At 32.4% G+C, this 13,265-nt stretch overlaps 2 protein-coding genes across 2 annotated transcripts; one reads left to right on the forward strand and one right to left on the reverse strand.

Moving 5' to 3' along the window:
• Positions 1 to 388: 388 nt before the first annotated feature.
• On the reverse strand, positions 389 to 1,908 carry LOC107917446 (protein MITOFERRINLIKE 1, chloroplastic). The gene is made up of 3 exons (XM_041107875.1): positions 1,904 to 1,908; positions 1,278 to 1,405; positions 389 to 1,200 (listed from the first exon to the last, which is right to left on the reverse strand). Exons 1-3 carry the CDS (start codon positions 1,906 to 1,908, stop codon positions 704 to 706), a joined length of 630 nt encoding a protein of 209 aa, XP_040963809.1. The 3' UTR covers positions 389 to 703.
• Positions 1,909 to 6,048: 4,140 nt separating this feature from the next.
• LOC107916535 (probable E3 ubiquitin-protein ligase RHY1A) lies at positions 6,049 to 9,253 on the forward strand. Its single transcript, XM_016845807.2, has 3 exons — positions 6,049 to 6,707; positions 7,085 to 7,272; positions 8,693 to 9,253. The coding sequence occupies exons 1-3, from the start codon at positions 6,510 to 6,512 to the stop codon at positions 9,093 to 9,095; spliced, it is 789 nt and encodes a 262-aa protein (XP_016701296.1). The 5' UTR covers positions 6,049 to 6,509; the 3' UTR covers positions 9,096 to 9,253.
• The last annotated feature ends 4,012 nt before the right edge of the window (positions 9,254 to 13,265 follow it).

The raw sequence follows: 13,265 nt of genomic DNA on the forward strand, positions 1-13,265 counted from the left end.
ATTCCACACCGAAAACATCACAAGAGCAAGTTATAGTTGCTTGATTCTCATAGCAGTCTTCATGCAAAATTTAACACGGAATTTTGTAGAGGAAAAACTATGATAGATTTCATATAGGCATTTTCATCAGAGAGAATTACAGATCATTGCCAATAATGTGAGTTAAATCAATATGATGCATTATCTCCACCTAAGTTGGAGCAGAAAACTTTACAGTGATGGAGGTGGAATCTACATTACTTACAGCACCCTCGATGGAGCACCATCAATCATTTATTAATCATTCACCAAACCAATAACAAGCCACTAATCCATAAAAAATTATCTAAAAGACCAGAACAAGAGATGACCACAAAACTACCAATACTACCCAGTCAACTTGGAAGTCATAGAAATGTTAACCTATTATTGATGTGAAATCTACAAATGTTCATGGACTAGCAAGCATGGTATCGGATATTACAAACAGAAAATGTAAAATTCAGCAGCATATTGAATCTGAGGTAATATGGAATAAGAAGGTCATTCATACATTGGTGCATTAATCAAATTATTTTACATTGATATATATTAGTAGAAAAAAATAAAACTCTAACCAAGAAATGCAATGCCAAAAATCAGTTTCTTTGAACTACACTACATGGCAACAAAACAAGTTTAACAAAACAGTGAAAAAATTAGCATTATCACCACTAATTGTAACTCAAGCCGGTGCAACATTGATTTTGGACAACTCTTTCTCCTTGTGCTCCAGATACTGATGCAAAATCGCAAGCCTGGCAGTCTCAAATGCAAAATAGCCCAAAGCTGAAAAACAAGCACTATGAACAACTCTAGGCCCCAGTCCACTAGTCAAACCAATCCAACCTTCCTCCTTGAAAATCTGCTTCACCGTCGCATTAACCCCACTATACATGGCAGCAGTAACTTTATTCCCATGGACCTGAGTCATCAACCTTGTTTTCACGACATCGAGAGGAGTAGTCAAAGAAGCTGAAATTGCACCAGCCAAAGCACCGCAACAAACACTCTGAATTGGCTCCAAATTAGTCTGTTTTGTCTTTCTCAAAACCGCAGCTTTTAAATACTCAAACGAGGAATAACTTAACACCCCAGCAGGCAAATTCCTCAACAATGTAGCTGAGTAACCAGCATAAAAACCCAAATATATCCAACAAAAAAAATATATCCAACTTAATCCTCAGGAAAATCAATCCCAGACGAAAATCAATCAATATACAGAAAAAGAGAAGAAGAGAAGACAAAGATAAACTCACCAGCAGAGGGCAGAACAAAGCAGAGGGCAGAGATGAGGGCAAAGAACCAGCGTAGCGTAGCAGAGGGAACCAGCAAAGAGTAAAGAGTAGAGAGCAGTGTAGCAGCAGAGGGAACCAGCGTTGTGTGGCTAAAAAGGTAAAGTAACCAACCTAAAAGCACTTTTTTGCTGAAAAGCTAAAAAAATCTACTTTTCATCTTCTAAGAAGCTGATATTCTGCTATCAACTGAAGGGTGTTCTCCATTACTTTTCAAAGAAAAGTACTTTTTTAGCTAAAAGCTCATCTCAGCCGCAATGAAAAATACAGCCTAAATTGATTCATTTAATACTAGAGAGACTAATTTGATTTGATCTCTATAATAGAGGGACATGCTAGTTACTTTCACCATAATATAGTATTTTAACTTTAGAATATCTTTTTTTTAAATAGAATTTTATGTTATTTTATTAATCTCATTTAAATTATTTAAAAATTTTATTAACAATAGATAAGTTTTCATACTATCAAACATAACATAAGGAATTACGATGTAATTAGTATCTATCAACTAAATATGTTTAATAAATTAAAATTCTTTGTAATATACTTTCATCCAATTATTTTTGAGGGTTGAAGCACGCAGCTACGCCATTGTCTTACAATTTGGTTAATTTTCTATTGTGGCATACTAAATCCTTTTGGATTTTATTAATTCAAAAAAAAGGTAAATTATATAAATAGTCACCCCAATTATTAAAAAAAATCATTTTTTACGCTCAAAATAAAAAGTTTAAAATTTAAGCACCTACATTAGATAGATCATTTTGGTCACTCCTCTTAAAATATCAAACAAAAATCTAACATGGTTTCTTTTATTATTTTATTTCTTTCTTTTTCTTTCTTTATTTCTTTTCATTTTCCACTTCTATTTTCTTTTCATTTTTCTCTATTTCCTTTTTCTTCTTCTTCTAACCCTAGCCATCACAAGTCTAAGAGCTCTACCACCAATGCTCCAATGGGCACAAAACCACTACCAAACAACAAGTCTCCACACCCTCTATCCATCATTCGACTTAGATTTTCTGAAAAAGTGGCCAAAACCTACAAAACCCCAAGCAAAGGTTCAAAGTTCCGTCGGCGTCTACCATTGGATTGTCACAAGCTAAAGATATGTTGTTCTCCCCGACCACTTCTCTAGCTTCACCGTTCGAATTGTTGAACGAAGCTTTTATTCTTAAATAATCGAGAAGCCCTAAAAGATGAGTTCTCCTCTTTATGTTTTTTTTTCCTTTTTTTGTTCTTTGATTTTTTCTCTGCTTCTTGCTCACTGTCTTTTGCTTGATTATTTTTCATTCTTCCTTTTATCGCAGGTTTAGGTTTGAGGCTTTTTTTTTATTTGTGGCGTGGGGTGAGGATTGCTTGCGATCTAGGTTTTTAGTTCTTCTTGAGTTGTTCGTTCTTTGCTTCGTCAAGCTTCATGTAACACCCCTATACCCGACCCGATCATTGGGTCAATACATCGTGATGCTATATTTGTTATTAAAGCAACAACAATCAAATTCATTTTGTTCTAAATACTACTTAACTAATTTGATCAATTTAAGCTTTTGATATGCCTTGGTATCATTCCTGAGTTTTATTGTCGCTTTTAAAATAGTATAAAGTGGAACAAAGACTAAAGTGAAAGGTTCTCAAAATTTCAGGGTGCGTCAGAGGTTCCCCATCACGATGCCACAAATTGACTTATATCATTGCAACGTGGTTCCTCTATCATCACGACTAGAATCCTATTTTCCATGTTTTACCTTATTTCAAGTTTTTAACATCCTTTTTCAAGTCCACATAATAAAATATGATATTCAATTAATTCAACTCATTTCACATATCATTCAAATTTTACCCATTTATAATCTCAAGTCAACATAATAAAATATGATATTCAATTAAAGATAGCAAAGTTATTAAAATTAACACAATTATTGAAGTTTTACAAATAAGTCCATTAGAGGACTTACAAATACAATTTACTCTTTCTACATACTATAACTATTGTCAACATATACCAATTAATTTATCAATTAGGACTACCTTAATTCATTTTACAATCATAACTCACTTAGTACTTTAACAATGTATTTGAATTTCTCTTATGTATTAGCAAATTCATTATTTGCAACTTCTTAGCAATATCAGCCTTCTCTCATTTTTCCCTCCTCCTCCTCTCCATTCCACTTCCTTAATGTTTATATTTCTATATATATATATATGAATCTTTGGCTCTTAAGATATCATGCTTATATGTAACATTAATTAAGGTTTCTCTAGTTACACACATATTTTGATCAAGGTTATCCATTTGAGTGACAATGACTAATTTATTTATATCTCGGTTTATAGAATTCGAAATTAAGCTCCAATTATTGTGTTTGAAACTAGACTCCGTGAGATTTATATCATAAAAATTTCAGAATTTATACATACGATAATTAATATAATTTTTCTTCAAATATTTCTTTGTTTTGCTGCTAGATAGCTCTAATCCTTCTTCACTAAAAATTAAATATCTTTCAGTACAAGTCTCATTAAATTTATAATAATTTTTTAAATTTAGAATAGGGGAATTCGAAATCATTCTAACCTTGTCTCACAAAATTTATTATATCTCGTAATCTACAATTTCATTACTTACATCGTTTCTTTTATAAAAACTAGACCCAATAAGCTTTAAATTTATATTTGATTCAACCTCTAATTCAATTTTCACAATTTTTGGTGAATTTTCAAAGTTGAACCACTGTTGATGTCTAGAAACTGTTTTAATGCTAATTTTTACTCTTTCATGGTTCTTTGTATTAACTTTCATTTAGGCATACATAATCATTAAAATTTTAATTATTATTCAATTTAATCCTTGAAACTCACTTATCATCAACATATAGTTTATCATAACTTCTCTTATTTCAATTATAAATTCCATAAGTTTACAATTTAATCCCTAAAATCATGAAAATTCATTATTTACTATAACTTTACCTTAACATCAATTCAGTAACACTTAACACTTCATTTTAACCTTTTATCCGCCTACTTTATTTAAATTACAAACTTTTACACTCTTTATAATTTAGTCCTATTATCATAAATTCAATGTAATTTGGAAATTTCATCACACATTCACTTTTTATGAACTCATTATATCATCACACTTCATTTATATTCTTCTTTCAACATTCCATTTCACATATTTTATTTTGTTTACTTTACAATTTAGTCCTTTTTTCTACTACTTCAATGTACTAATTTAATTTCATACATAATATTTACATATTCATAATTAACCCAACTATTTAACATTCTCTACACATAGATTAAAATTAAATAAAGTAAAATTCTTGAAGTACTTACCTTGTCTCTATAATCTCTTCACATTTTCCACAACTTTCTCCACTTCCACTTCCAATTTCTTTCTTCCAAGATGATATTCTCTCTCTATTGTCTCTACTTCACTTCTCCTTTTGGGTGGCTATGGAAATTTTCAAGGAATTTGGGAGAAAAAGTGGGATTTCATGGTAAAGGACCAAATTGTAATGAAATGAAAATCCCTTTGTATGTATATATAATTGGCGTTGGAAGCATGAAGACTTTTATTCATGTTTCCATGTAAATATCTTAAAATATTATAATATAAAATATCTTTATGTCATAATTTCATTCTAATGGCCAAGATTTCTTACTTTTCAATTTTTTCCAATGGCCCATATTTTCCAACAACCATGATATTTTATCATAATTATCTAATTTAAGAAATGACTATTTTACCCTTCATATTTATTTTAAATTCCATCCTTTAATCACTACTCACTTTTGGTAAAATTGAAATTTAGTCCCTCATATTTATTCACTTATTCAATTTGGTCCTTGCACATCAATTTCATGTCATAAGAAATTGGGTTATTTTCAATTTTAGGCCTTCAAATTTCTCATTTTTATACCTTAACCCCTTAATTTTGAATAATTATTCTTAAACCTCAAAACTTTTTACATCTTTACCATTTAATCCTTATTTAGTATATCACAACATACTTTTCAATTTAACTTTCTTTGACACTCCTCAACCTTCTCTTTTATCACTTTCATTTCCTTATTTTACTTTATTGAAAAATCAATTATTCGTAATCTCAAATTATTATCGCTTTTATAGTACAATAATTTTAGGAGTGTTACACTTCGTCTTACTTACCAAAAAATTTGCTTCTTATTGGAGGATTGCTCGCGAGAATGAGCAAGGATATGGATTTTAATGAAGTCAAAGAGGGTGGCCACTCAATTTCGAGTGCTTATTAGGATTGTCGCTGTCGCTCTCAACGTTTTGCCATTGAATTCGATGGGTGTTTGCAACGAAGCGAAGGAATTGATGGAGTTGGTAGCAAAGCCAGCACAAAAGGTGAGAAATGAAATTGACCCCACCGATGAACGAGCCATGGACGGATTCCTTTGATTTTGTTACATAATTCTTTAAGGGCTTAGGGTTTAAAACGATAATTTTTTAGTGAATAAAAATGGCATGGATTTTACTTTAATTATGTGAAAAATCAAAATTTAAAAGAAAAATATGTCAACTTATTATTTTTGATTTTAACGTGAGTGACCAGAGCCACTGAATGCGGATATTTAAATTATAAACTTTTTATTTTTGTTATGAATTTGTTTTATAGTTTTACCAGGAAAAAAGGTCCAAAAAGAAAAGAGTTTGTAATAAATAGTCAACAGTCAACCCAAAATAACGTGAAGATTTTGACGGTACCGGCTGCGGTGACGAAGTTAGTTCGCAGCTTCTTCATTCACTAAAACCGTATTATAACTGTTCGTTTGCGCACGGGGGACGCCCCCCGCCCCGCTTATATAAATCCAATTTCCTATCGTAACTACGCATTCAGTTCATACAAAACCGGTGGTATTAAACCGACTTCTCCATCCCGCCTACCCTAATTATATCATCCTTCATTTATTTACTCCAAAAACAACTGATCTGCAAAAATTATATTTACTTTTTCCCCTTTATTATGTTTAGTCTGCGTGCTTGAAGGGAAGGCTGAAGCTAAGGTTATCCGTTTCCCTTCGTGCCAGTCCACTTCTCTTCCTTTTTCTTAATCCAAGATTATCGCCGGATGTATATATATTTAATTATTCTCTGTTAAAAGGGAAATTTGATTGGTAAATTCGGAGCAAAAAGTCATTTGAGGTTTTAGGTGAATGACGAGTGCTTCGGAGTTGTTCTACACTCGAAGGTCGAGAGTAGGTCGACCCAATCCCGATCCAGGGATCGACTCTTCAATTGATCGGAATTACAATCGCCGCTATCACAATAACAGGCATGACCTGGACGGCTGTCAACATCTCCGTCTCTCCCCACACGTGCGCCACTCCACCTCACGTTCCTACTCCCTCTCTGTATGCTCAATTTCTCCATTTCCATTTCTTGTTTATTAGTACTTAGTAGTTGTTTTTAATTTGACTGCTGAGAAAATAGAAATGATTTTTTTTATTTATTCTATGGCTGTTTTATGCTTCAGTATTGAATTCGGATTTGAAAATAAGTTGTCTTTAGCTAAATTTATCAGTGGAGTTACTGAAAAGTATAATAATATAATGTAAAGTATGCTTTGATAATTTATCTGAGCCTAAGCTAAAAAAAAAAAAAAAAAAAACCTCTCTTACAATTGAGTTTTAGTATCTGGATTTCTTATGTTTGGTTTCATTTAGCTTACCTTCTTTAACGCTGTTGAATATTTTGAGTATCTATTTCTGTACTCGATTTGGCTTTTTAGGAGCGTGCATCGATGCAGTTTGATCAAGGTTCTAGCCGGTTTGCATCAATAAATGGTGTAAATGCAGAGAGTGTAAGTAGTTCAAATAGGCAAAGTTTGCATTCGAATGAGAGGCTTCCTGGAGCTGTGCTGCTTGCTAGAGCAAGGCTTCTTGAGAGACTAAGAGGCGTGTCTGTTTCTGCAAACAGGTTGGTCATCATAGCTCTCTGCAACTTTGCTACTCCTAATGTTTGAATTGGTTATCCTGGGATTATTTTCCTTGTACTTTCTTATCAAAGTGAATAATCAAGTATAGCTACTGAATCATGTCATATTTATCTTGAATATTATAATTTTGCATGATGTGTGACATCAAATGGAAACCACTGTAATTCATGATGATGAACCCACCTATGTTTCATGGTTTCGTATCATCCTATGCTAATTGGACCAGGCCTATACCAGCCATTCTTAGTCTGATGACGATTTCCTATAATTTTATTTCAATTTTTGAAGGACAGCATGTCATATCTATTAACTTGGTAAGTTTAGAGATAATATAAATGGATTATGTGGAAATTCATGGAACTTTATCTGAATTCAATTAAAGGTTTTGCTTTTGTACTTTGATTTTATGGATCTGTCGAGTGTTGCGAAATAATCAAAAGTAGCAGATTCTACTATCGATCTGTATCATAATCTCTGGAAAGCTTCAGTTTCATATGGCTAAGTGTGATGCAAATTTTTGGTGAATCCAAATAACGAGGTTGCTGTCTTTGTTAGGCATTAGAAGAAAAGAGGTTATGTATCATGTGATAGCCAGTTAGTGAAGAGATTTAGTCTGATAGATGTGCATACTGTTTTTTATTTTTCCATGCCCTATGATGTTATAATTCAGTCAGTTTGGTAGGTTTTTATTGGTGAAATCAACTTTCAACAGCTGTCTCTGCTGTTGACATCCAGAGTCTAGATGATTTAGTGGAATTGTCTTAATCATCATGTTTCTCAAGAATTTTTCTTCTTACAAGCGTTATGCTGAATTCAGTCACTAGCATTTTATCTATTTATTTTTTTGAATGGATTAAATCCGTGTTTTTATGCTCGAAAAATACGTCATTACATTGAGTCCCACTTCTGCTAATACATTAAAAGCAGATATTGCTTTTGTTACTCCCCATCTATCAGTAGTGTCATAATTTCATGGCCCAGTGTTGGTGGTGGTGCTGTCCACTTCGCCTTACAAATACTGTCACAGTCCCAGCACTGGTGCTTCCTATGCTGTACTGCCATAGTAATATATTACCGGTACTACTACTAACATCATTAACTACTATGTGTCTATGACCATGCAGCCCACTTTTGTTTCCAATTCCCATGAACAGTGAACTAGTATTTCTCGTTTCCTAACTACCATTGAATTGATTGCTTGAGTGAATCATGCGGACCAATTTAACCTTTATTTTGTTTCATATCGTGTATGGCATTCAGTAATGGACATTCTTATGTTCTGTCTTGCATTTAACTATGAACTTCTGTTTTATTCATCATGGTTTGTTCCTCAATATTATAGCTTTTCTTTTTCTAATAAAAAGGAAAATCATTTTTGGTTTGTTGTTTGGCTTTGTTTAGGAGGGACGGCAGAGGTCCACCTAACCCTTACGACGTAAGGGAGTACTTACTGTGTGAAGATTTCAGGGAGGTTGATGCAGGGGACTGGGGAAGTGAAATTTCTACAGGGTTGTCAGGTGGGAGTTCCTCTTTCACCGACCAAACCTCTCAAACAGAAGAAAATAACAAAAAGCCTCCTGGTCTTACGCAGGAGGCCGTGGACAGTTTACCGCTGGAGGTATTCAGGGGCGAAGAGGTGGATGGGGAAAGGGAATCAAGGGATTGCAGTATATGTCTGGAGAGGTTCAGGGGCGAAGATGTGCTTACAAGGCTGGTGTGTGGACATAGGTTTCACTCGACTTGCTTACATCCTTGGGTTAGAAGTTGTGGAGACTGCCCTTACTGCAGACGAACTATACTATAAATTGTAGTTCCTTCCTACTTACCAATTGAGTACTTCAATTTTTTTTTTCGGGTTTCCTTTTCCTCTGTATACTTTGTGTTAACAATGATGCCATCAGATCTGAGAAATGTAAAGTGTCTAATCTTAACCTATTATGAGGAAACTTTTGTTATTTATTATTAGTACCGTTTTACATCTTAGAGAAAAATTTATAAATTTATTATAAAAAATATTCTTTTGTTGAAATAGTAAAATTTAAAGTATTAAAAATTAAAGTGTCTTTAAGTTTAAATCCTATTATATTGTATTTTTTTATAAGTTTTATATAAAAACACTTTCAAGGAATGGAATTTTTGGTAATTTTTCAATTGAATTCATTTAAAAAATAGTAAGAGTGGCACTAACTCGATTAAAGATTTAAAATTTTGCATAGATTAAAAACTAAATTCAAAATATAAAAAGTTAATTTAAAATAAAAATATGTTACATGTTAACGTTGGTAAAAGTACTATAGAAGTCTCGCCTCTAATGAAAAAAAAGGAGCAAACTAATAGTCGCCTTGTTAAATGTTTATTTTATTGTTTTATATATAAAGGACATAATAACATTTTAGTCTTTGACCTCTACACTTTTATTCAATTTGACTTTTACCTTTTTATTTAGAATAAATTGATCTACAACCATTCATTGCTGACATGACATTATTTTGTCATTATGTCATATCAACAAAAGTTATGAAAACTATTCAAAATAAAAAAATTGAAAATAATATAGCATTTCCTTATTCCTGCACTTAATTCTAGGGAAAACTCCTCAAACTAAAGGTGTGCATACTTCGGGTAAAATCAAAAAAATTCGTTTAACTTTCGGTCGGGGTCGGTTAATTTTTTTATGATTTTTCAGTTAACGGTAAATTGGTTTCAAAATTTCGGTTAACCGAAAAAATTAATAAATAATATTATCCAACCCAACCCAATTACCCAACCCAATTATCAACCTAACCCAATTACCAACCCAATAAAAATAAAACTAAAATCTAACTCTTAAGTATCTACCCAATTACACATGTTTTTTTTTTTAAGTTTAATGCAAATGGAGATTTTTTGAAGAGAAGAAATGGATATAAATAGAAAATATTAAAGACTTACATTTCAACTATGTGTTAATTTCAAGAATTATGTAATGTTTTTAATTATGTAATGATTCAAAGACTTATGTAATATTTTTAATTATGTAGTGATTCAATTCGGGTAATTTGGGTAATTTGGGTAATTCGGTTAATCAATTAATTCAGTTAATTTTTAACCAAAAATAAAAACCATACAATTTTCGGTTAATTCGGTTAACCGACCTAATTAACCGAAAAATTTCGGTTCGGTTAATTTTTTTTAAAAATTCAGTTCGGTTATCGGTTAAAAATTTTGGAAGATCGATTAATTCGGTTATAACTATTTCGGGTCGGTTAACCGAATGTACACCCCTACCTCAAACTCTTCTCTGTATCTCGCTTTCATCAATCAATATTTCATCAAATCGTCATAGGTATCAATTTTCAGTTCTTATTTCTTCTTTACTTGACTTGAAATTTTCAGGTTATCATTTAAATTTTCGATATTATATTTTCTTTTTGTGATGTTAAAGAACTTACACATTCTTTTAAGTTTTTTACCCCTAACTTTTTTTAAGGATAATTCTTAGGTCATTCAAGAGCAAGGCCTTTGTAAATTAGAAACCACACTATTGAAGAATTGATGTATGGTGGGAATCTATGGCACTGAATAGCGCAAGACATGAATTAAACTCATAATCTTCAGGACGTGGATCGAAGCCACGACATTACTCTTTAGCAACTTAAGAGATGTCTTTTGTCTTTTTTAGAGTCGAGGATAAAATAAGGAGGTGTCAGTTCTTCAACAATACCCAAAAGGGACAATACACCTCTCTTCAATATTGTGGGAGAGCGTGTTGATTTTTCAGCTGCACTAAAAAAGGACAACACTATTATGTTGTTACCACAATATGCTCTAACAAATAAAATGTCAAAAAAATAATTAAAACATATGATAAATACAATACAACATAAACAAAATAGGAAAAAAAATAGAATTTAAGAATTCTATCACATGTGTATGCGTGTGGACACTATATATTTAGAGCTCGAATATGCGTTTACAAATAACCTCCAATAAAAAATGGAACACATGATTTACAACTAACGAGGAAAGAGTAAGGAGAGGAATTGGTCACAATCGCTCTTGCTTGTTCTGTCGGCATGAGAAGGAAGACATTTTACAAGTGTTCAGAGATTGTCTAGCTGCAAAGTAGGTTTGGCTTCAAGTTGTGCCTAGAGGTGCTCATAGGCCGGCCGGGTTCGGGCCGGGCCCATAAAAAAATTTTGGCCCGGGTCCTATGCCCGGGCCTGTCCCGAAATATGGGCCTAAAATTTTGCCTAGGCCCGGCTCGGGAAAAAATCATAAGCCTAGGCCCGGCCCGGCCCATTCTTTTAATAAATACCAAAAATTTATTTTAAAAATTAAAAAAAAAGTATTTTAAAATTATTTTAAAATTTAAATAGTATTTTAAAAATATTTTAAAATTAAAAAAAAATTTAAAAATAAATATATTTATTATGTCGGGTCGGGCCGGGCCGGGCCCGAGCCAAAAAAGTGGTGCTCGAGGCCCAGCCCGTTTTCTAAACAGGCCTCTTTTTTTGTCCAAGCCCATATTTCAGGCCTATATTTTTACCCAAACCCTCCCATATTTCGGGTGGGCCGTTGGGCCGGGTCGGGCGCCCAGTCCATGAGCACCTCTAGTTCTGCCTTTCGGCCAATAATACAGGTTTTTCTCTAAAAACTCCAAAAACTTAGCTGAATGTAATTTAAGTGATAACTTATGGATGTCTAATGTGGGAATTAGTTGGGCCACTCTTTTTGGGTTGCTTGTTTGGCGAATCAGAAAAAATAGAAATTTATTCATTTTCCAGAGTCTATCTTGGAACACCTTTGAAATAGTTAAATCATCGATTAGTTAGGCGAAATAGTATACCTTGGCGCATAAGAAAACCTCAATTAGTCAGCAAGGAATTGATTCACACATTCCATTGTCAAGTAATTGTTGCCTTTTGAATACTGATGGGGCGGTAAACCTAATTTCTAACATAGCTTCTACCGGGGGTGTGTTGCAAAAACTGAATAGAGAGTGGATATTTGATTATAATCATTATTTGGGGGTTTATTCAGTGTTTAAAGCAGAGCTCTGGGGGATTTTAGATGGCTTAAATATTGTACAAAAATGGGGTCTGAATAGAATGTTGATCTAAACTGATAACTTAGAAATGGTCAAAATCATTCAAGACAGTCATCCAGTAAATTCGTCTTCAACCTTGGTTAGGAAGATTCTTCAATTGCTTCATTCGATTGGACACTAGAGAATTAGGCATGTTTCAAGGGAGGATAATAGAGTTGTAGATTCACTAACTAAATGGCGTCTGACAAGGACCATAATGTTCAGTTTTTGAGGAGGTTCCTAAGGAACTCTTACATCTATTGGAGTTTGATATATATAGCAATGCTTTTGGCTGAATTTAGTTTATTGTAATGCGTCTTTTCTTCACCAAAAAATATATATAATAAATTAGTTTAAATTGCGAGTAAAAATAAAATTAAATAAGTAAATAAATATGATTAAAATATTAAATACATTTCAATTGCTTCTAGCTCATATTGTCGTCATTTTTCTATAGCACGTTAAAATGGCATCATATTAGGTAGCATTATTTGACGCTCTATCAAAACATCAAAATATTATCATATCAGTGAAAGAAAAATTCAACATTAAAAATATATTTATAAAATACTTATTTAACAATTGAATGATAGATAACGTGACAACTTACTTAAAAAAATTCTCATAAATATTGAGTAGTTAACTTATTATACTAAGTCAACGAACAAAAATATTAATATAAAAACGATACACGTGAAAAAAAATTATATAATAAATTTAATGTGTATAAAAAATTATTAAAATAAATTTTTAGTAGAAGTGATAAAATTAAAATTTTGTAAATACTAGTGACATGGAGAAATTATTATATAAATTCTTCCATCACCTCAACAATATTCCATCTAAGCCATGTAAGCATTTTTCCCACAACAGCCATTATGTAAATCAATCAAGTGATAAGAGGAA

The sequence above is a fragment of the Gossypium hirsutum genome, chromosome D12 (genome assembly GCF_007990345.1).
Source record: "Gossypium hirsutum isolate 1008001.06 chromosome D12, Gossypium_hirsutum_v2.1, whole genome shotgun sequence".
Lineage (NCBI taxonomy): Eukaryota > Viridiplantae > Streptophyta > Magnoliopsida > Malvales > Malvaceae > Gossypium > Gossypium hirsutum.

Bases quoted from the DNA above. Each gene is read 5' to 3' on its own strand.
- LOC107917446 (XM_041107875.1), bottom strand. The intron at 1,201-1,277 runs GTGAGTTTATCT...GATTTTCCTGAG, and splicing joins CTTTGTTCTGCCCTCTGCTG to GATTAAGTTGGATATATTTT.
- LOC107916535 (XM_016845807.2), top strand. From the start codon at position 6,510: ATGACGAGTGCTTCGGAGTTGTTCTACACTCGAAGGTCGAGAGTAGGT. The intron at 6,708-7,084 runs GTATGCTCAATT...TTGGCTTTTTAG, and splicing joins CACGTTCCTACTCCCTCTCT to GAGCGTGCATCGATGCAGTT. The intron at 7,273-8,692 runs GTTGGTCATCAT...GGCTTTGTTTAG, and splicing joins GTGTCTGTTTCTGCAAACAG to GAGGGACGGCAGAGGTCCAC.